General features: G+C 38.7%; 1 protein-coding gene across 2 annotated transcripts in view; it reads right to left on the bottom strand.

Moving 5' to 3' along the window:
* Window positions 1–7,654: 7,654 nt before the first annotated feature.
* AGGF1 (angiogenic factor with G-patch and FHA domains 1) overlaps window positions 7,655–23,079 on the bottom strand; it is a 42,751-nt gene continuing 27,326 nt past the window's right edge. For both annotated transcript variants that reach the window (XM_069595349.1, XM_069595350.1), the window contains 6 exons: window positions 21,005–21,106; window positions 19,954–20,119; window positions 18,359–18,441; window positions 13,140–13,267; window positions 11,430–11,529; window positions 7,655–10,190 (listed from right to left, as the gene is read on the bottom strand). In XM_069595349.1, the coding sequence (XP_069451450.1) occupies window positions 9,990–10,190; window positions 11,430–11,529; window positions 13,140–13,267; window positions 18,359–18,441; window positions 19,954–20,119; window positions 21,005–21,106 (780 nt within the window). In that variant the 3' untranslated portion in view covers window positions 7,655–9,989. The remainder of the gene's footprint in view (window positions 10,191–11,429; window positions 11,530–13,139; window positions 13,268–18,358; window positions 18,442–19,953; window positions 20,120–21,004; window positions 21,107–23,079) is intronic.

The following is a 23,079-nucleotide window of genomic DNA, read 5'->3' as shown; positions in this document are numbered from 1 at the left end:
GCCTACGAAAGACCACAGCTCATAAGCAGCAGACTGGAGGCTGGACCTCAATCCATGGGCCCCAGCCGGATGTGGAACCAAACAGCTGACCTCCTTCCGTGACTCTCTTCTGACCCACCTCTTCACCACTGCCTGACCTCTGTATCGTGGCCTGAGTGTCTGCTGACACTTGGGTCCATGCTGATTATTCCTGCCCATGAGCTCCGGTGCTGAGAGGAAGCAAGGCTGGCCGTCGTGAGTTTTGTATGGCTGCTGTAACAGAGTCCACAAACTTGGTAGCTAAAAACAACACAGATGTATTAACTTACAGTTCTGCTGGTCAGAAGTCTTAAAATGCATCTCAAAGTGTTGGCAGGGCTGTGTTCTTTTCCAGAGGCTCCAGGAGAGAATCTCGTTTTTGGTTTTTTGTGTGTGTTTTTTTTTTTTTTTTTTTGCTTTTTCTGGTTTCTGGAGGCTGCCCATGTTCTGGCTTCTTCTTCAAGGCCAGCAAGGACCAGTCTTTCTCAGAACCCATCACTCTGGCTCCCCTGTCCACATTTTAAAGGACTGTCTACTGAACTTAAGTTCAGTTGGTCAGCAACCTAATTCTATCTGCAAACTGAGTTCTCCCCTGCCAGGTAATACTGTGGTTCCAGGGGTGAGGATATGGACACTTAGGGAGGTGGGGAAGTGGCAGGCATTATCTACCTACCATAGCACATTACACTGTCTGACCTGGGTCTGGGTAGGGGTGATGTGAGAAAGGAACGTGCCTGATGAGGAGCCCCTCTTCCTTGGGAATCAGCACTTCACTGAGGTCATCTTTCCCCCTTGTGTCTTCCTCCGTCTCTCTGCCCAGTGCAGGGAGTCCTCATAGGCTTTTCTGAGAAAGATACCTAGAAAGTGCTATGAAGAATGCCTCCGGAGTTTATAAATTTGTACACTGACAAGAAAGGCTGGTGTGTGTGTGTGAAGAGTTGATGGAGTCTTTAGAGCCAGATGTGAATTAAACTCTTAAAATAAAAAAGTACTCAAATGTTATTAGTAAAAATGTTGAAACACAAAACATTAAAATCTAAGCTTCCAACTACCTCTGTTAGATGTCACCTTGGCAACCACTTCAATCTCTCTGAAATCCAGTTTCTTCAGTAAAATGCGGATAAGACATACCTTACAGAGTTGCTATTATGATTACTATTTAGGCAAATTCTGATGTATTTTAAATTCAGTAACAATGACTTCTTTTTTTCCTTTTTTCTCTTACTTATCTGAAAGGCAGCTCAAAACCAATCCAAAGAACTTCAGAAAGAGCAAGTTCCCCCGGGATGACTCTCGAGAGGAGAGGAACATAAGCCACAAGGGTCTGCCAAATCATTCTCCCTCATGATGGGACTACTCTTAAATCAAAACATAAATGTCACACCTGATTTGCCAAAGAAGCTAATCCAGTCAAACTCAACATGACTTGTGACTACCAAGTCGTCTGACCAATCTTACAAGTAAATCTATCAAAGCCAATCCATCTATGCACTTCTGCCTTCAAAGTTATCACCTTTGAAGATTATATAGTTATTCCACAAATGTTTCCATGCTTCAAACACTTCTGGAACTCTTTTTTCAGAGTAGCCCTTGGAGTTTCTGGTGTGTTCTAAAGTTACCAAATATTCATCTTTCCAGGAAAAGTTGATTTTTGAATAGAGCTGCCAGTTACTCAGAGCCCAGTCTGATGAATACAACCAGATTAACATTTCTGGTTAATAAGGTGTGATTATAATAAAGCAGCAATAATTCTGTGTGTGTGTGGTTCATAAATTGGCCTTGAAGGTGTTGTACAGTAAGGTTAAGTAAAGGGAGCATAATCATAGTGGCAATTAAAGCCCATTTTAGTGGGTTTATGATGTGAATGAGTGCAGATAGCACTGGGAGTCATTACATATTTAAACAGTATTAAATGTTTCTCTTTATGAAAATCTTAATTATGACATTCTCTGAAATCTGATTTCATAGTATTAAAATGAAGGCTTTAAGGAAAAGCATTAAATGCTAATGAGAGCTTTTTTATTTCAGTATATATTCTCCTGGGCCTTTGGTCAAGGTAAGTAATGATCAGATGAATGAGCTGGCAACCTTCCTGGCCTCTGAAGTCTACTAGTAATTGGAAGCTAAGTAACACACTGTCACATGTTTAAATATATTTAATAATATTCCACCAACTTTTCCCTGTCTTGCTTTCTGGGCAATGAAACACCATGGCATTTTAACACAGATAAGGAAAGCTGGCTTTCTGTCGGGAGAATTTCTGAGTCATCCTCACTCAGCACACTTAAGACTCTGGGTGCATCCATCACATTAGCTCCCCAAGCGTGTCTGCTCCTCATCCTCCAGGGACTTTTGATTTAAATGTTTTCCATCAACTCCAATTTTTAACAACTTGATAAATGGTTTTTGTTTTGTTTCTTTGTACTTCAATGCTCTGTTGTTCAGACTGAGGACCACAAAACCCAAATGTCTGATGAGGCAGAAGTACTAATATTTTCAGTAGTCAGAGAAGAGGCATAATCAAGTGAGGGGCTTGCAGCCTCTAAGGTTCTACTGTTGTCTACATATCCAAAACCCTTAAAGACATAACTGAAATATTTTGAAGGCAGAGTTTATAAGATTCCTCTAAGAATATCTGATTTAGGGACAAATCTGAAAAGTATTGTTTATATCCCAGGAGGTGCAGTGGTAAAGAACCCACCTATCAATGCAGGAGACACAAGAGAGAAAGTTCCATCCCTGGGTCAGGAAGATCCCCTAGAGTAGGAAATGGTAACCCGCTCCTGCATACAGGTTTCTCAAGAGGCAGGTCAGGTGGTCTGCTATTCCCATCTCTTTCAGAATTTTCCACAGTTTATTATGATCCACACAGTCAAAGGCTTTCGCATAGTCAATAAAGCAGAAATAGATGTCTTTCTGGAACTCTCTTGCTTTTTCCATGATCCAGCAGATATTGGCAATTTGATCTCTGGTTCCTCTGCCTTTTCTAAAACCAACGTGAACATCTGGAAGTTCACGATTCACGTATTGCTGAAGCCTGGCTTGGAGAATCTTGAGCATTACTTTACTAGCATGTGAGATGAATGCAATTGTGCGGTAGTTTGAGCATTCTTTGGCATTGCCTTTCTTTGGGATTGGAATGAAAACTGACCTTTTCCAGTCCTGTGGCCACTGCTGAGTTTTCCAAATTTGTTGGCATATTGAGTGCAGCACTTTGACAGCATCATCTTTCAGGATTTGAAATAGCTCAACTGGAATTCCATCACCTCCACTAGCTTTGTTTGTAGTGATGCTTTCTAAGGCCCACTTGACTTCACATTTCAGGATGTTTGGCTCTAGGTGAGTGATCACACCATCGTGATTATCTTGGTCATGAAGATCTTTTTTGTATAGTTCTTCTGTGTATTCTTGCCACCTCTTCCTAATATCTTCTGCTTCTGTTAGGTCCCTACCATTTCTGCCCTTTATCAAGCCCATCTTGGCATGAAATGTTCCCTTGGTATCTCTAATTTTCTAATTAAGCAGGTTAGGAAGCAGCAGTTAGAACTCGACATGGAACAACAGACTGGTTCCAAATAGGAAAAGGAGTACGTCAAGGCTGTATATTGTCACCCTGCTTATTTAACAGAGTACATCATGAGAAACGCTGGGCTGGAAGAAGCACAAGCTAGAATCAAGATTGCTGGGAGAAATATCAATAATCAAATATGCAGATGACACCACCCTTATGGCAGAAAGTGAAGAGGAACTAAAAAGCCTCTTGATCAAAGTGAAAGAGGAGAGTGAAAAAGTTGGCTTAAAGCTCAACATTCAGAAAATGAAGATCATGGCATCTGGTCCCATCATTTCATGGGATATAGATGGGAAAACTGGAAACAGCGTCAGACTTTATTTTTGGGGGCTCCAAAATCACTGCTGATGGTGACTGCAGCCATGAAATTAAAAGATGCTTACTCATTGGAAGGAAAGTTATGACCAACCTAGATAGCATATTCAAAAGCAGAGACATTACTTTGCCAACAGGTCCGTCTAGTCAAGGTTATGGTTTTTCCAGTACTCATGTATGGATGTGAGAGTTGGACTGTGAAGAAAGCTGAGCGCTGAAGAATTGATGCTTTTGAACTGTGGTGTTGGAGAAGACTCTTGAGAGTCCCTTGGACTGCAAGGAGATCCAACCAGTCCATTCTAAAGGAGATCAGCCCTGGGTGTTCTTTGGAAGGAATGATGCTAAAGCTGAAACTCCAGTACTTTGGCTACCTCATGCAAAGAGTTGACTCATTGGAAAAGACTCTGATGCCGGGAGGGATTGGGGGCAGGAGGAGAAGGGGACGACAGAGAATGAGATGGCTAGATGGCATCACTGACTCAATGGACCTGAGTTTGCGTGAACTCCGAAAGTTGGTGATGGACAGGGAGGCCTGGTGTACTGCGATTCATGGGGTCGCAAAAAGTCGGACATGACTGAGCGACTGAACTGAATTGAACCCGCTCCTATTCTGTCAATGGCATGAGAACTGGACTCACCAGTTTAGCATCCCATCCTGTTCCCACCTCTCTCTCTCTCTCTCTCATTCTCACACTCACACACTTGTAGCTCCTAAGACAATGCCACAGGTTCTGTCAAACAGTTTGAAAACCAAGTTTTAGATCAGTGTTCTTCTAACTGTAAGGCTCAGCCCATTAATGGATTATAAAGTCAATGCAGTGGTTGGGATCAGTAATTTGGAAAACAAAAATAAAAGTGCATTACATGAACTAATGGCTAAGTGAAAGTCACTCAGTCGTGTCCAGCTCTTTGTGACCCCATGGACTATACAGTCCATGGAATTCTCTAGGCCAGAAAACAGGAGTGGGTAGCCTTTCCTTTCTCCAGGGGATTTTCCCAACCCAGGGATCGAACCTAGGTTTCCTGCATTGCAGGCAGATTCTTTAATCAGCTGAGCTGCAAGGGAAGCCCAAGAATGCTGAAGTGGGTAGCCTATCCCCTCTCCAGCAAATCTTCCCCACCCAGGAATCAAACCAGAGTCTCCTGCATTGCAGGCAGATTCTTTACCAACTGAGCAATCAGGAAAGCCCTAGTATTGGTATCTATAAAACCTGTTATATATGCACACACAGACCCTCATGTAGTGAGCTGTGACATAAACTGTATTTCTTAATGCAGATCATGGTCAAAATGGCTTGAAAGCTTTTGCTTCACCTTCTCTTGTAGCCTCGATGTCTTCCATTTCCTCAGTCACATAAATCTCCATTGATATCAAACCACTGTGGTTCCTCAAACCCAACCTGCTCTTCCTCTTCTGTGTGTCCATGCTGTACGATGCTAGGCACCTCTTCTGTGTGTGTAAGAGCTCACATGGACAGACAAGTATCATACGAATCACAATAACACTTAGCTGTGAACCCAAGTTAAGTAGGCTAAATGAAACACATCTGGATTTTCAAGAACATGAACCAAAGGCAATTAATCTCAGGAGACAAGGGAGCCATCTCTGTAGAAGAATCCATTAGCGGAGAGCTAAAGAACAAGTCAAAGGTAACTAGGTAAGCAGGCAGAGGAAAAGCACTCCAGACGGAACATACAGGCAGCCCTGGGATGAGAGAGGACATGGTGTGTTTGAGGAACTGACAAAAAGCCCAGCGAATGAGCGGGAGGGCAGCACAAGACAGGACTGGAGAGGCTGGCAGTGGCTGGGCCAGCTGGGGCCTCAGGGGCTCGGGCTTTGCTTCTGTCCTCAGAGTGGAAAGCCACGCAAGGATTTAAGCAGAAGATGACGAATAAAGAGTTGTGAGGACACCGTGTTCTGCAGAGTGGAAGATGGACTAGAGGGAAGGAGTGACTGCAGGGTTAGGAAGCTAGTAGAATAATCTGGGTGCGTAGTGACAGTGAATTGACTCAATATATTGGAAGTCAAGGGGCAGAGGAAAAAGGGTGTGGTAGTGAAATGGAGACTGACTGCTAGGTTCTGACTTGCATAACTCGGTAGATGATGCTGCTTGCCAAGAGTAAACTGAAAAAGATCAGGTTTGGAGAAGACTCTTCCATCCTGAATAAGCTGCTTGGATATGTATCCTGGCTAAGACAACCTGGAAGCAGTAGGAGTACAGATGGTAAATGAAACTGGGTGTATGAGCGTAAAGAAAACAACCTGGGCTTGTGCCCTGAAGGCCTCTCCACTTCCTGGTGTTATATTCCTACTTACTATAATGTCTCTGAGTACACACAGTTAACAATACAGGCTTTATCTGTGTTAAAGTTCAAATGTAGAAATAATAAAAAGTGAAAATCTGCTCACTCTATGGGTAACTAATCATTTGATATGACCCTTATATGTATTTTTAAGTGGGATTATGTAAAACATACTTTTCTAAAATCAGCAATGTAATAAGAATATTCTTCTCCATCATCATATAGAAAGTTCTATCTTACTTACCTGAACGGCTACAGTATTACATAGCAGGCCTGCATTACAATTTAACCAACCCCCCAGTCACCACTGATGGACAGCTGGATTATCTCACAGTTACTGCCCATTCAATAGTCACTGACCTCCTTCTGCCTTGCTCACCGAAGCCTGATTTTGTTTGAACAGCAACATGTTCCACCTTGTGATGGCTCACAATTGGTTTAAGGCAACAGAGACCATCCTGTTGGCCACCTTTTCAACTTTCTTTGTAGCCATGGGCAGTCATGTTACCAAGTTCTGGCTAATGACCCCAGGGGGAAGTCTGTTATAAGAGTTTCTGAGTAAGCTTTTGCTTTCCTGATAAAGGAGAAACAACAGGAATATTGCTCTTTCCCCTATTTTGGACTTGAACGTGATGACTGGAGTTTCAAAAGTCATTTTGCAATTACAAGGACATAAGCCAGAACTAAGAATAGTAAAGCAGAAAGACAAAGAGAAAGAGCCCGGGCCCTGATACACATAGACACACAGGTAAACACTGACTCATTTTAAAGAATGCAAATGTATTTCCACTTTAAAGCCCGAAAAAAGTTTAAAATGAAATGTTTTAAGGATTCACGGCAGAGATGTAGGTGATGCCCTAAAAAAATAAGAAGCACACTTAGAACACAATGGGGACAACACTTTCAACAGTCCCTGAGAACCTTCAGGTGCTGGGGCCAGAAACGCATTTCCGGCTCCCTGCCCAGCACAGCCCTCTGCCCTGCGACTCAACAGGACGGCCTCTGTACACAGTCTCTGATACCTCTTCTCCTCGGTGGAAATTTATGTCTTCTTTTGGCTGCTCTTTGAAAATGTGCCAAATTAAGAAATAATCTTTTACATGAAAAGCTGGGAGGTATTTTAACTGGGTGAACCATAACTTCGTAAGTTCACAACTGGAATAAATTGAACAGAAGTAAAAGCCTTTAAAAACAGAAGAAAAATAAAACCCCTCCCTTTCTGAGAAAAAGTGCTTCTTAGCTATTTAATTTAGAAGACAATTTCTGTTATTTTACTATAATGGTGACGGTATCTTCTGTTCTCAATTTTGCCAACTTCTCATGTTCTGGCAAAATATGTTAGAATTCTCAAAATTCAGCAACTCGCAGCTTCACGTTAAACAAACACTTAAAGGCTATTAAATTACTAAATGTAATTTAGTAATAAACTGTGTAAATAAACTAAAATTTTAAATATTAGACACAAAACAATTTTATGCATAATTCAAATTGTACATAATCCACATTTATGCTTCTGAACAAACAGAAGCTCACATTTGTACTACTTTCATAGTTTACAAAGTGCTTTTATATACATTTTCTTATTTTTTATTTGAGACAAACATGTGAGTTAAATATTATCTCATTTCACAAGTAGAAATAGAACCAGACATTATTCAGTGCTTTAACCAGTATACAGTATAGCCCTGAGACTTTAGATCTGCCAAGGGTTTTAATAATGCAAATACCATATATGTATCAATTTTTATCACCATTTTCAAGTTTCCATTTTCTTAACAAAGGAAAACAATGAAAAAGTTTTCCACAATCTAATAATAAAAGTGAGAAATATTATATGTACAGCTGTATACTAACCCAGTGAGTGAGATCTATCAGAAGCAAGTTCACTCTGAAGGTCCTATGTTGTTACCTGTATACAGGGCACCAGTATCAGAACCATGTTTACACGAGTAATTTTTCTACTTTAGAGAAAATAATCCAGGACATTCCTATTGCCTCCAAGTCTTGTGAGTTGTGTGTATGTGTTAGGGTATGTAAGCGGCCAGGAAGAGGTGTGTGTGGGTTAGGGTATGTATGTGGCCATGTGTGTTTGTGTGTGTGTGTGTGTGTGTTAGGGTATGTAAGTGGGCAGGAAGGATACAGAAAAATACTTAATCCATCTTTAGAGTTATAGGACCTCTGATTTTCCCATCGGCAATGACTTGACAAATTTGGTCGTATGTCTCACCTATAGTAATACATTTTCTTTCCACACCCCTCCTTCTTAAGTACCCTCTACCATTAAGATTAGAAATTCCAACAGGTAGCTTTTCTTTCTGAACTATCTTCCCTATTGCATATTTTTCCCCCCCGGAATTTTCCTTTCCTATTTCTGTATCTTGAAGACATTTCATTATAGTGGATGACAGAGCTATAGTTTATATTCACTGTGATAAAAGATCAGTCTCAGCATTGATTTCCCAGCAAAAAGCTGACAGGAAAGTTGACCACAAAGGGAAAAACAGCGGTAACCGGCAGCGCAGTGACACCTGCACTCAGACAGCTGCGCTGCAGCCTCCCCAGATCTGAACTAGTCTCCTCTCATCACTGCGCCGTCAATTCTCAGAGGGAAACTCTGGCTGGCTTCATTACTGCGCTGTCAGTCTACAGAGGGAAATTCTGCCTGCTCTTGAGTTCAAAGCAGACCAGAATGTTTAAATTATTGGTTCAATGAATTATTTTTTTTGATGTTACAATGTTTTTATTGCATCTGAAGATATTTTCAATAAATATCTTGAGTTTGGAGCCTTGGCTAGGTAAGGAAGCAAGGTGAAGTCGCTCATTCGTGTCCAACTCTTTGCAACCTCATGGACTGTAGCCTACCAGGCTCTTCCATCCATGGGATTTTCCAGGTAAGAGTACTGGAATGGGTTGCCATTTCCTCCTCCAGAGGATCTTCCCGACCCTGGGATCGAACCCAGGTCTCTCGCATTGTAGGCAGACGCTTTACCGTCTGAGCCACCAGGGAAGTCTCTAATCCTTTTGCAATAGAAATCAAATTTTTCTGGCACGACTCCATTGCCAGCAATGGGATTTATCAAAACTACAAACGCCAGCACATTGAATATTTCAATTCTGTACTCAATTGTTCATATTTTAGCTATGAAAGAAACCAAATGTAAATGCTTAATATATAATACAAATCCACAGATTCTTCACAGAAGAAAACAATGGAAGACTGATTTTCTACATGTCACCTGCTCATTAGTTCTTCAATAATATGTCTTGAGTTATTTCAAATATAATGTATACACCACTACCTATGTTTTTCAACATTTTCTATCTAGGTCCTAAAGGGTATAAACAAGGATGCATACAGTCAGGTTGTTTCTATAAACTTTTCATGTTTCTTCTGTTATGCATCTTACAATAATGAATATAAGGAGACAAAGACAAATGTACATTTAAGTTAGTGGTTTCATGAATTTTGCTTATATGGCTAGTTGTTTATATGGGTCTTGCAAATGACAAAGTAAACTAGCAAAGTTTGATAAGCCCATCCATGCCCCGTGAACTTTAGTCCACTCACAGCATGACTTGATTCAGTCACTATTTATTAGTTTTTTAAAAATGTTTTTTAAAAGCTCTGCAAACCACACTTTATTACAAATTTTTGAATCATGAGGGGGTAAACTGACACAGTTCCCTCATGTCACTGACTCTTTTTGAGGGGAAATTTCTGCAATTATACAAGAGTTTCCAAACTCTATAAAAAAGGTTAATTGTGTTCTATGACTGACCTTCACTCTACAGTCCCTTTGACCCAAGGCACAGTCCCTGGTCCATCTTTTTGAGATTTAGTTTCCAGGAAATTTTCAGCAAACCTCTCTCGTGCTTTCTCCCAGTTCTTTTTGCTCTTGTTTTGGAGAAGGTGAACATCCTCAATTGAAGACGGCTTGCCTGTCCCCAAGCCTGCATGTGTTCGCCGAAGCTGAAGCTGGATCTGTTACCAAGAGTTGAGAAGAGAACTTACTGCAGCACCTAAACACACTGAGAGCTGCTTTATCCAGTCTGACACTTTTAACTACAATTCTTTCAATTAGAAAAGACTGATGCATAAGAAAAAGCTGTCAAATGCATCTAATACATACAGGGGTATTACATACATGGTGATATGTGGAACTTACACTCATTTTTCTACACTGTCTTGCTTATCAATAAGAACAGTGGACTCTATTATAATAAAACAGAGTGGTCCTTAAACAGCAATCACCGTATTTCACTGAGATGCCGCACAATCAATCTGTCATCTACTCCAACTACAAAAGTAAAAGCAATGAATGTATGTAAACCTACAGTCTGAGCCTCACCTAACCAAGTGAAGGATAAGTTAAACCTCTGACTCATAAAGAGTTTGTTTTCATAAAAGGAGCAGAGAACTTCTCATTATTTTGAGAACCATTAAAAGCCACAAATTACTGAGTGTCTAATGTACGTCAGGCATCAACCTAGGGGCTTTATTTTCGGATATTCCTGAAAAAGTTCTCATTATCCCCATTTTAACAGGTGAAGACTGAAATCCAAATGTGCCCTAAGTCATACAGCAAGTGAGAGAGCCCACACTCTAACCTGACTGCAAAACCCATGTTCTTTCCTCTGTACCTCCAATGAGAGGATCTACATTAAATCTTCCATTATTTCGTTAGGTACCAAGTCATTATCAAGAATGTTCTCTGGTCGTATTACTACTTTGTAAGGTTTCTGTGAAAGAGAATCTGAACCGCCAATGACCCATGGGACTGCAGAATTAAACCACTGTACTGTTTTCTAGACACGATTCACTCTACTGTGGGTTACATGCTCTGAATCTTGAACCTAAAACAGATTCTCCAGCTAGTACAGAAGCTGACTGTTGGTAAGGTAACACTCGATTGTTCCTGCATGTTAGGACAAGGCACAGTAGTAAACAAAGCCACTGAAAATAAAAGGCACAGAAGAACTTCTGCCTCAGGGGAAAAACACGGATTATTTAGAGGTTTAGGAAGTCTCTAAGAGGCTTCCTAAAAACAAAACAAATCATAAACACAAAAATTTGGTAATTGTGATTGCCGCAAAGGTAGTTACCATGTCTCTTTGCTTGCTACCATACTCCTAGCACTTATAGCAACGCCTAGCATATAGTAAGTATACAGTAAATATATCTGTTACAAGAGTAACTAATCAAAGAAATCACAAGTCTTACCGGAGTTTTCATGCCTCCACCATCCTTCCCTAGGCCCTCTCCTTTTTTCCATCCCATCTTCTCCAACATCTTCCGACCTTTATTGCTATCAGTAATTTCACTTTAGGGGAAATTAAGATGATAGTTGATTTTGAGACCATTTAAGTCACATTTATAATAAACTAATGAATTAAAAATAATTGGTACAACTACTTTAGAAAACTACTTGGCTTTCCCTAATAAAGCTGAAGACACACAAATTCTAGTCCTACATATACTAAACAGAAAAGCATGTATACGGTGCACCAAAAAGACATGGATGAGAATTTTTGCAGCCAAATCTAACAATAACCACAAATTAGAAATAATTCAGATGTCCATCAGTGGCAAAGTGGATAAATTGTGTCATATTTATACAGGAGAATATACAGCAATGAAAATAAAATGCACCTCACAAAGTAATGCTGGATAAAAAGAATACAGACACAAAATAAATACTGAATTACTCCATATACTTAAAATTAAAAATTAAGTAAAATTAATCTGACACTGTTGGAAGTCAGCAGAAGAGTCACTTCTGGGGAGGAGAGAGGAATGGTGATTCAGAGGGGACACTAGGAGGCCAGGCTTCTGGGGTTACTTGTGATTTTCTATTTCTTAATCCAAGACTGGATTCTGCAATGTGTTCATCTTATGATATATCATTGATATTGATGCTTAACATTTGTGAATTTAACATCAATTTAAAAAGTTAAAATGAAAATAAACCTTTCATTAACTAGTTGCATTTTATGATTTTATGGTCTAATTTAAGGGTATTTTAATTTTATGTTCTATCACATTGTCTTTTCAATTCCACAAAATGTTAAATTAGCTCTTCAATAAAAATAGACGAAGCAACGCCCTCAGACCAATGTATTTAATTATTTATTAACTGTAATATAATCTTCATGTTGTCCAGCAATTATTTTAAAAATATTAAACCTTAAAAATATTTGTCAAGTTGTTTGGTATATGTAGTCTAAAATGTTGTATTTCATAAAATCTGACTCCATAAATTCAAAGATGCCCTGTTAGTTTATGTACCATTATGAAAAAATTGCTATTATATGTAACTGTAAAATTCTATCCAAGTAATACATCTTAGAGCCAGTAAAATATATTAAGTCAAAATTTAATAATTGCTAGTTCTACATGAAAAATTTAAATAACTAAACCTAGAATTTATATTCTGAGAAAAAAATGTAGCTAATATATGATTAAAGGTAGAAATATAATCATATTGTAGGTTTCAGAATTACAGTTTTCATGCTTATCAATGCTACTTAACCAAGAGGAAAGAACTGAATCAAAAATAGTAAGAAAAATAATGTTTCAGGGTCAAGAACAGAAGCAGTTGAGTACTGAAATAACTATTAAAAGTATCAGTCTATTACCAATTTCTTACAGCCCAGCCTTCTAAATACACAGTATATAAATGTATGGTCACTAAGCTGGGTGGCTAGAATGTTAGCTATGCATATACATATGTGTGTGTGTTTAAGTTTATATGTGATAAATATGTATGTATCCATATTCATGTATACGATCAGTAATTTTCCAGGGAATAGCAGAATATCAATATTAGAGGAAAATATAAACAGAACTTCCACAGTCCTATAAATCAGATTTGTCCTATGAGTGTGATTATGGTACAAAGACTATTTCAAGCAACTAAAATTTAATACTTACGAATGAACAGATGCAGGAGCATCATCTCTTTGGAAAGTTCCTTCACTTCCAATCTGCTCCCTACGTTTTCCAGCTCTATCTTTATATTTTGGATTCTTCAATGCCTTTTCATCTTCATAGTCTGTATTCTTTATAAACATGAAATATTCATTGAGGAAAACAAAATTGAAAATATGTCTGTATATTTGCCTTGCTTAGTGAATATGGTTCAGTGTGGTCTCTATTAAATAAGTCATGATATAAATTAAGACATGACACAAAGTAAGACATTTATGCTATTAATATTTTTAGTCTATCCCCTTTAAAATGTTTATTATTTCAAGTTGTGCTACAATATAAATTGTATATAGAAGATAATATAAACCATATATAAATTATAATATGTAATTATATGAAAATATAGTAAAAAATACAGTATATTTTGAATTAATGATATGTATTCATATTCTCATATGACTACTAGTATTAAAAGAAACATAGAGAACCCCTGGGGTTGGAGAAAAAATCTATTTCTCCTTTTCTCTAAGGAACTGAAAGTTCCAAAAGATCTAAAAGTTTTGATACTGTTCCTTAAAAGGGAAAAATGTAGAAAGTCTTTTAAAAAACAGATAAAAAACAAATACTCTTTTACAATGGCAACAATAATAGGTTTTTCTTCAATACAGCTTCGCTATATGATTAATCAGTCACTCAACAAAAATTGGAGAAGGCAATGGCACCCTACTCCAGTACTCTTGCCTGGAAAATCCCATGGACGGAGCAGCTTGGAAGGCTGCAGTCCATGAGGTCGCTGAGGGTTGGACAGGACTGAGCGACTTCACTTTCACTTTTCACTTTCCTGCATTGGAGAAGGAAATGGTAACCCACTCGAGTGTTCTTGCCTGGAGAATCCCAGGGATGGGGGAGCCTGGTGGGCTGCCGTCTATGGGGTCGCACAGAGTTGGACACGACTGAAGCGACTTAGCAGCAGCAGCAGCAGTAGCAACAAAGATTACTGAGTAAAGAGTAAATTAAGCTCTATGTAAGGTGGCAGAATGCAAATAAATTTATAATCCTCAAATACAGACATACAATCTTCAGCATGCTACAGTATGACTGTTCAACAATAAAGGGATGCCCAAGACAAGCCAGCGGAACAAAAGAGGCAATTCAGTGTGGGGTATCAAAGAAGAATTCTCTTCCCTTTTGTTACTATTTGCTAACCTTTATATAAAAAGTTGGAGTAGGAAATCGCAACCCACTCCACTATTCTTGCCTGGAAAATCCCATGGACAGAGGAGCCTGGTGGGCTACAGTCCGTAGGGTCTCAAGAGTCCATAGGGTTGCAAGAGTTGGACATGACTAAGCACGCACATATAAAAAGTAAAAAACATTCATCAAAAAACACACCACAGACTGCTAGCAAGGTAAGGAAAGCAGCACAGAAGTTTTTACTTAATTTTGCTTTCAAAACAGAGAAATGAAGAACCACCAATCCTAATGGGTATTCGCCCTCAGAAAATGATGCAGAAATTGAGCTAAAATTTTGAGAAAACATTTTATTCTCTCCTTATAGATCTTCTACTTTCCTCCCAAATTAACCTCTTGACATTTTTTCTATTATGATTTCTCTTTTAGTACAACAGCAACAACAAAAAATACAATTTTTCAGCAAAATTTTGGCAGCATCTTCTCTGATATCTTCATAAAGTATAAAAAGCACTGGACAAATACACTTAAGACCTACAATTCTGTATCTAGCTCTGTCATTTAGTAGCTGGGTGACCAGATCTAGTTTCTCCGATGTAAACTGTCAATATTAATTACTTTCTTGCTCTATTATTGAATTAAATGGTAATTTTTAACTGCCTTATTGATACATAATTAACAAACAATAAATTATACATGAAGTGTACAATTAGATACTTTTGAGATTTGCATACACTTATGAACTTAGAACTGGACATGGAACAACCTACTGGTTCCAAGCCGGGAAAGGAGTACATCAAGGCTGTATACTGTCACCCTGCTTATTTAACTTACATGCAGAGTACATCAGGTGAAATGCCGGGCTTGATGAAGCACAAACTGGAATCAAAATTGCTGGGAGAAATATCAGTAACCTCAGATACACAGATGACACCACCCTTAGGGCAGAAAGCGAAGAAGAACTAAAGAGCCTCTTGATGAAAATGAAAGAGGAGAGTGAAAAAGTTGGCTTAAATCTCAACATTAAGAAAACTTAAGATCATGGCATCTGGTCCCATCACTTTATGGCAAATATATAGGGAAACAATGGAAACATTGACAGACTTTATTTCTGAGGGCTCCAAAATCATTGGAGATGGTGACTGCAGCCACAAAATTAGAAGACGCTTGCTCCTTGGAAGAAAAGCTATGACCAACCTAGACAGCATATTAAAAAGCAGAGACATTGCGTTACCAACAAAGGCCCATCTAGTCAAAGCTATGGTTTTCCCAAGAGTCATGTGTGGATCTGAGAGTTGGACTATAAAGAAAGCTGAACACCAAAGAATCAATGCTTTTGAACTGTGGTGCTGGAGGAGACTCTTGAGAGTCCCTTGGGCTGCAAGGAGATCCAACCAGTCCATCCTAAAGGGAATCAGTCCTGAATATTCACTGGAAGGACTGATGCTGAAGCTGAAACTCTAATACTTTAGCCACCTGATGCAAAGAATCGACTCATTGGCAAAGACCCTGATGCTGATAAAGATTGAGGGCAGGAGAAGAAGGGGTTGACAGAGGATGAGATGGTTGGATGGCATCACCGACTCGATGGACATGAGTTTGAGCAAGCTCTTGGAGTTGGTGATGGACAGGGAAGCCTGGTCTGCTGCAGTCCATGAGGTCACATAGAGCTGGACACGACTGAGCGACTGAACTGATACCCTTATGAAACCATCACAATTAGGATAATAGATATTCATCTCCCGCAAAAGTATCCTTGTCCTTTTTTCCCTAGAATTTTATAGACCTGAAGTCTATAGTATGTATAGTTAATCCTTGAACAACATGAATTTGAACTGTGAAGGTTCACTGATACACAGATTTTTTTTCCATTGGTAAATATGACAGTACTACCCTATCTGTAATTGGTTGAATCTGCAGATGCAGAACACCAGATACAGATGAACTGTAGTTATGGAGGGCTGAGTACAGACATGAAGATTTTTCCACCAAGGTGAGACTCGGCACAGCTAATCCCTGTGTTGTTCAATAGTCATCTGTACTCTTTACGCCTGGCTTTCACTCAGCATAATCATTTTGAGATCCATCTACATTGTAATCTGTATTAATAGCCTATGTTTGTTTCTTTTTTTTATTGTTAGGAGTGTTTAACATATATAATTAACACAGTTCATCTATTAATGATGGACACGAGTTTTTTTTCCAGTTTTTGGCTATTAGGAAAAAAGCTGTTGTGACCATTTGTTCCCTAGTCTTTGTATGAACACGTGCGTTCACTTCTCTTGGGTAAATACTTTGAAGTAGAATGGTGAAGTAGTAGGTGTACACATAACTTTTGGACAAAATATTAAACTCTTTACCAAAGCCACTGTACCATGTGTGGTCTCATCAGCACTGTATGAGAGTTTCAGTCCTTCCACATGCCAGCAACACAATATAGTCTTAAATGGTTTTAATTTGCATTTCTGGAAAATCCCATGGATGGAGGAGCCTGGTGGGCTGCAGTCCATGGGGTCACTAAGAGTTGGACATGACTGAGCGACTTCACTTTCACTTTTCACTTTCATGCACTGGAGAAGGAAATGGCAACCCACTCCATTGTTCTTGCCTGGAGAATCCCAGGGACGGGCGGAGCCTGGTGGGCTGCTGTCTATGGGGTTGCACAGAGTTGGACACGACTGAAGCGACTTAGAAGCAGCAGCAGCAGCAGTAACTAATGATACTAAACATCTTTTCATAACTGCCATGTGCTTTGGTGAAGTGTCTATTCAAATCATTTGCTCATTTTTAAACTGTTTTCCTTTGCTGAATTTTGAGAGTTCTTTGTAAACTTCATCAGATACATGATTTACAAATATTTTTGCCAGTCTGTGGCTTATCTTTTCATTCTCTTAACAAAATCTTTGGAAGAATAGAAATTTTGGAGGAGTACAATTTGTGCTTTTAAGGATTGTGCTTTTAGTGTTAAATATCTAGAAATTCTTTGCCTAACTCTTTAAGGTTTGCTTCTAGAAGTCTTGTAGTTTTAAGTTTTAGATGTATATGTACAGTCCATTCTGAGTTCATTTTTGTATGTTATGAGGCGTGGATCAAGGCTGCTGTTCCTGCTTTCGTTGTGGTATGTGCTGTGTTGACTTTCCAATTAGTTCAGCACTGTTTGTTGGAAAAAGACTATCGTTTCTCCACGAAACTGGCTTTATACCTTTCCTGAAAATCATACATACACACACACACACACATATGCACACACACACACATATACACACACACACACATCTGTCTATGAATCTGTCTATATAGGTCTATTTCTGGACTCACTAGTCTGTCCATCAACATATTTGTTTCTCTTTTTGCCAATGCTACTCTCTGTATTATAAGAGTTTATAAAAAGTCTTAAAATCAGGCAGCATTAGCACTCTGACTGTATTTTTCAATGGTATCGTTTTAATGTAAGTTTTTTAAAAATCAGAAATGGCTACTGAAATGTAGAGTATTATCATCACTTTTCTGCTCTAATCTCAATAGTTGTTGAAGTAAACAGTAAACAACTAGAAGGAATTACATGAATCTCAAAATAATTACAAGCAGCTCATCTCTTTTGTATATAAAAATTGACTATGCTTATCTAAGGGCTTCCCTGGTAGCTCAGCTGGTCCAAAAATCTGCCTGCAATGCAGGAGCAATGATCAATTCCTGGGTTGGGAAGACCCCCTCGAGAAGGGATAGGCTATCCATTCCAGTATTCTTGGGCTTCCCTGGTGGCTCAGATGGTAAAGAATCCACCTGCAATGCAGGAGACCTGGGTTCAGTCCTTGGGTTGGGAAGATCCCCTGGAGGAGGGCCTGGAAATCCACTCTAATATTCTCGCCTGGAGAATCCCATGGACAGAGAAGCCTGGTGGGCTACAGCCCATGGGATCGCAAAGAGTCGGACATGACTGAGCAACTCAGCACAGCATGCTGATCTAAAGGCACTTTTACACAAAACCAGACACCCAGTTTAGCACATGTAACAATATTTAACTCCCTTACCTGCAAACCATATTTTACTCGTATTTTCTTTAATTCTTTCCTCCTTTCCAACTCTTTTTCCTCCTTACTTAGTGTTGGACCAACTACAAGGAAAAATTGAGTTAAAAAAAAAACACTAAGTTTGATATAATACTGTTTATTTAATAACGAAAAATTAATAGTACTAGTATTCCATCTCCAGATTAACAAAAAGTTCAAATACATTAATATAAAAGTATCTTGGGTTGTGATGATGTCCTTTCAGCATTTTGGTAATTAAATCTAATTGGAAAGTAAATCAAACCCCAAAGAGTGTAAGAATGTTACAGTTTAGATACTGAAAGAAATACTGAACATCTTAATTTCTCAGTATGGTTATTGTAACAGTATCCCAGATGTAGAAATATTGTGAGTTCTCTGAAAGAACGTAAGTCTGTGCAAAAGAAAAACCAGAATTCAAGAGTCACATTATTGTGTAGTGTGCCCTACTCGTTTTCATAATGTAGTACATAGGAAAACAAAAAATACACAATGAACATTTAGTGAGCATTAAGAGGAAAAAATAAGGTAGGGAAAATTACTCTTTCAATTTTTAAAGCCTTGAATAAGAAAGTTTTAACAAGATAGCAACCTTTTACAGTACTATTATAGAAAATAATGGTATATACACAGATAATACATCAACAAACTGTAATTAGGAAAGCAGACATATCAACCAATAAATCTTAATACCTTGCCTATTATTTTCTATCTTACTATTTTACATCAAAGTTTAACTGTGGATTACTTTTTATAACAGTAAATAGATGTTAAAGAGAAACCTTGGGCTTCCCAGGTAAGCTCAGTGGTAAAGAATCCACCTGCCAATGTAGGAGAGGCAGGTTCGATCCCTGGGTCGGGAAGATCCTCTGGAGAAAGAACAGGCAACCCACTTCAGTATTCTTGCCTGGAGAATCCCATGGCCAGAGGAGCCTGGTGGGCTATAGTCCATGGGGTTGCAAAAGAGCCGAGCACAACTTAGTGACTAACACGACAAATCTTTATTTAACTGTATCACAATTACTCCTCTGAAGGACAGTTAGCTACCCTGCAGTGCTGCTTCAGAGCCCCACAGACTTGGGACTTCCCTGGTAGCTCAGTGGTAAGACTCTGTGCTCCCAACACAGGGGGTATAGGTTCACTCCTGGTCAGGGACCTACATCCTGCATACAGCAAGAAAGGGCCCGCGGGCCACACCTAAGACCCCGTGTGCCACACCTAAGACCTGGCACGGACAACCAAATAAATAATTAAAAAGATAAAAAGCCTACAGATGGATTAGCAACAGCAGAGCTATCGATTATCATTCCTGGTCAGAAAGTAACCTAATGCTATAACAGTACAACTAAACCATTACATAGAAAAATCAACTACAATCATAATCTACTACCTAGGTCTCCCATTTCAAAACATGTTATTTTTTTAGCCTCATCTGATAGTATTCACTGAAATATAAATGTATCTCAATAAGAGTATTATATCAATTAGATATGAAGCTGGTAGCAACTGATACATTTTTTAGAACACTTTGGTGAATTAAAAAGTCATCACACACATAAACAGTATGTTTCACATACCAAAAAGTTCATCTTTCTTATCAAGACGAAGGTGAGCTCTAACCTGCCCTGGTTCGCAGCCATCACAGGTATCGCTGCCAGGGTGAATATGAAACGACAACACAGTCTCTCCAATTTTCACTTCATCCCCATGCTCAAGTACATAAGGGTCACATTTAGTTTTGGGCTAAAGGGGAAAAAAATAACAAAACAAAAATCCAAGAGTTACATATGATTATTTATTCATGGTTACTGTAAATAATGTCAGATTATAACAAAAAAATTTGAGATGGTTCTCAATGAGACAGACAGACATATGCATACACACCCATTTCCACAACATGAGGGTGATATGTAATATTCTATTAGTGGAACAGACAGATGAACTGAGCAACTTCTAATTTTTATATTATCAAAATCCACTATCTCCCCATCTCCATACCCAATGCTATCAGAGAAATATCCAACCCAAACTTCAATCTATTACCAAAATGAATAATCATCACAGTCAAAAAGATGACATATTAAGGAGATAAATCACATCATATTTCCCTTTTTCTTTCTTCTCTTGGTAATTTTCATTTCATTTTTGATCCTTAACTAAGACCTCCCTCCCTCCCCTCCTTCTACATATTATCTTATTAGGTGCTAAGCACTCTGCTACATGTTAGGGATAAAAGAGTTAACTGAACAGACATAGCCCCTGCTTTCAAGGAGTTTTCCAATTTAACATTTCTGTTAAAACAGCTTAAAAAAATAAAAAACACACACAAAAGAATGGCCCCTAAAGTTGCTATAACTTCCTTTGCATGGCTTTAAAATGCATTTATCTCTAAAAATAAGGCGTAGATACATAATTAGAAAGGCAAAACTCAGCAGTTAAGTATCTACTTACTGTATATATTTTTCAGCTCTAAGAATTCTCTTCCACATTAATACATCTGGCTTGAATACCAATCTGAGCTAAATGATATGTATAATCACTATGATAACTATGCCCTGAGGGATAAAATATTCCAGTTCAGTTTTTTAAAAGAATATGCAAGTACTTAATTAATAAATATACACTTACCTGAAGAATCTGTTTTCCATTAACAACTGTACCATTCTGACTGCCTTGATCCACAAGGACATAACTTTGTAAGCCATGGTCAAAATAAATTTCTGCATGAAACTTAAAAAAAGAAACCAGGTAATTATAAATTATTATAAATTTTTAAATCACAGACAATAATTTCTCCATGATAAAATGCAGTGGACTCTGATGATTCAACTTGTATTATTCTTAATACATTTCTTTTCTGAATACAAAAGAATTACAATGCTTCTGGTAGAAATAAGGCAGCTGCAGGAGAAAAAGTCACCCACCTGTAACCCCACCGATAATTACCATTAATAACTTAGTACGTGTCCTATCTTTCCTCCTCTTATAATATTCTTGAGATTATACTATATATAGTTTGAAATAATTTTTCACCTAATATAGTTGCTCACATCATTAAAAATTTTTAATACAAAGGTGATTTGAAATATTCAAGGTCAACTTCTCAGAGTTTCCAAATTTTCAATACTCAGGACTAATCACTCCCTCCTGCTCCACAGCACTTTGTTTCTGTAACACTTAAACTATACAGAGTTACTGTATATGTGAAGGCCACTGTACTGCTTACAATTATTGCTTACATTTAGTTGACAATTTGCTTCCACTTAGTATATAATATAGTGCTTCACATACATTAGGCACACACTCAATACATGTGCGTTTAACCGGATATAGAGCTGCAAAAATATTTAAAGTTCCATAAACAATACAAAGATGGTGGTTACAAAAAATGATGTAGCTGCTTTGTGGGGAAGTTTGACAGTTCCTCAAAATGCTAAACAGAGTTACCATATGACTCAATAATTCTACTCCAAGGTAGGTATCAAGAGAAATGAAAACTACACTTCCAAACAAACTTAGCAGTATTACTCTTAATAACCAATAAATGAAAACAATTCAAATGTCTAACAGTTGATGAACAGATAAACAAAATACTATAGTTGTGTCTGAACAATGGAGTATTATTTGGCAATAAAAACAAATGAAGTACTGATACGTGCTACAACAAGGATGAATCTTGAAGACAAGCTAAGTGTACCAGCTAGTTACAAAAGACTACATACCGTATTATTAATATGATTCCATTTACATGAAATGTGAAGAACAGGCAAATCCACAGAAACAGAAAGTAAACTGGTGGTTGCCTAGGGCTGTGGGAGGTGAGGAAGGAATGGGGAAGGACTACTATTGAGTATGATACTTTTTTCCAAAGTGATGAAAATGTTCTAAAATTGACTGCAGCAATGGTTACACAACCGTTGCTGTCACTGCTGCTGCTGCTGCTAAGTCGCTTCAGTCGTGTCCGACTCTGTGCGACCCCATAGACGGCAGCCCACCAGGCTCCCCTCCCCTGGGATTCTCCAGGCAAGAACACTGGAGTGGGTTGCCATTTCCTTCTCCAATGCATGAAACTAAACAGTCAGAGGGAAGTCGCTCAGTCGTGTTGGACTCTTCGCGATCCCATGGAGTGTAGCCTACCAGGCTCCTCTGTCCATGGGATTTTCCAGGCAAGAGTACTGGAGGGGGTTGCCATTGCCTTCTCCAACAGTCTGATGAGCTTTGACAAATGTACACTAACAGTATTTATCTCCTTTATCTTGCATCTTTGGCTGAATACCATCTAGCTGCAGTGCAGCTGGGGCTGTACCATAAGCTATAATATATTCTTTTAATGACAACAGCCAGGTTTTTTCCCCAGGTTTTACTGTTTTTCAAAATGCTTCTATGAACAACCCTGTCCATGCACTCTTCCTGTGGACAATACAAGGGTTTCTCTGGGGGTATACACTTAGGAATGAAACTGCTAAGCCATCTACATGCAAAAAAACTTTATTAGATACTGCCATACGATTTTCCAGGCTTCACAGCTGGCTCAAGTGGTAAAGAATCCATCTGCCAACGCAGGAGCTGCAAGTTTGATCTCTGGGTCAGGAAGATCCCCTGGAGTAGGAAATGGCAACCCACTCCAATACTGCTGCGGGATAATCCCATGGATAGAGGAGCCTGGTGGGTTACAGTCCATGGAGTCGCAAAAAGTCAGACAT

Source organism: Ovis canadensis, chromosome 7 (assembly GCF_042477335.2).
Source record: "Ovis canadensis isolate MfBH-ARS-UI-01 breed Bighorn chromosome 7, ARS-UI_OviCan_v2, whole genome shotgun sequence".
Lineage (NCBI taxonomy): Eukaryota > Metazoa > Chordata > Mammalia > Artiodactyla > Bovidae > Ovis > Ovis canadensis.
The sequence above is the reverse complement of the archived record's forward strand: the minus strand, read 5'-3'. Positions and strand labels throughout refer to the sequence as shown.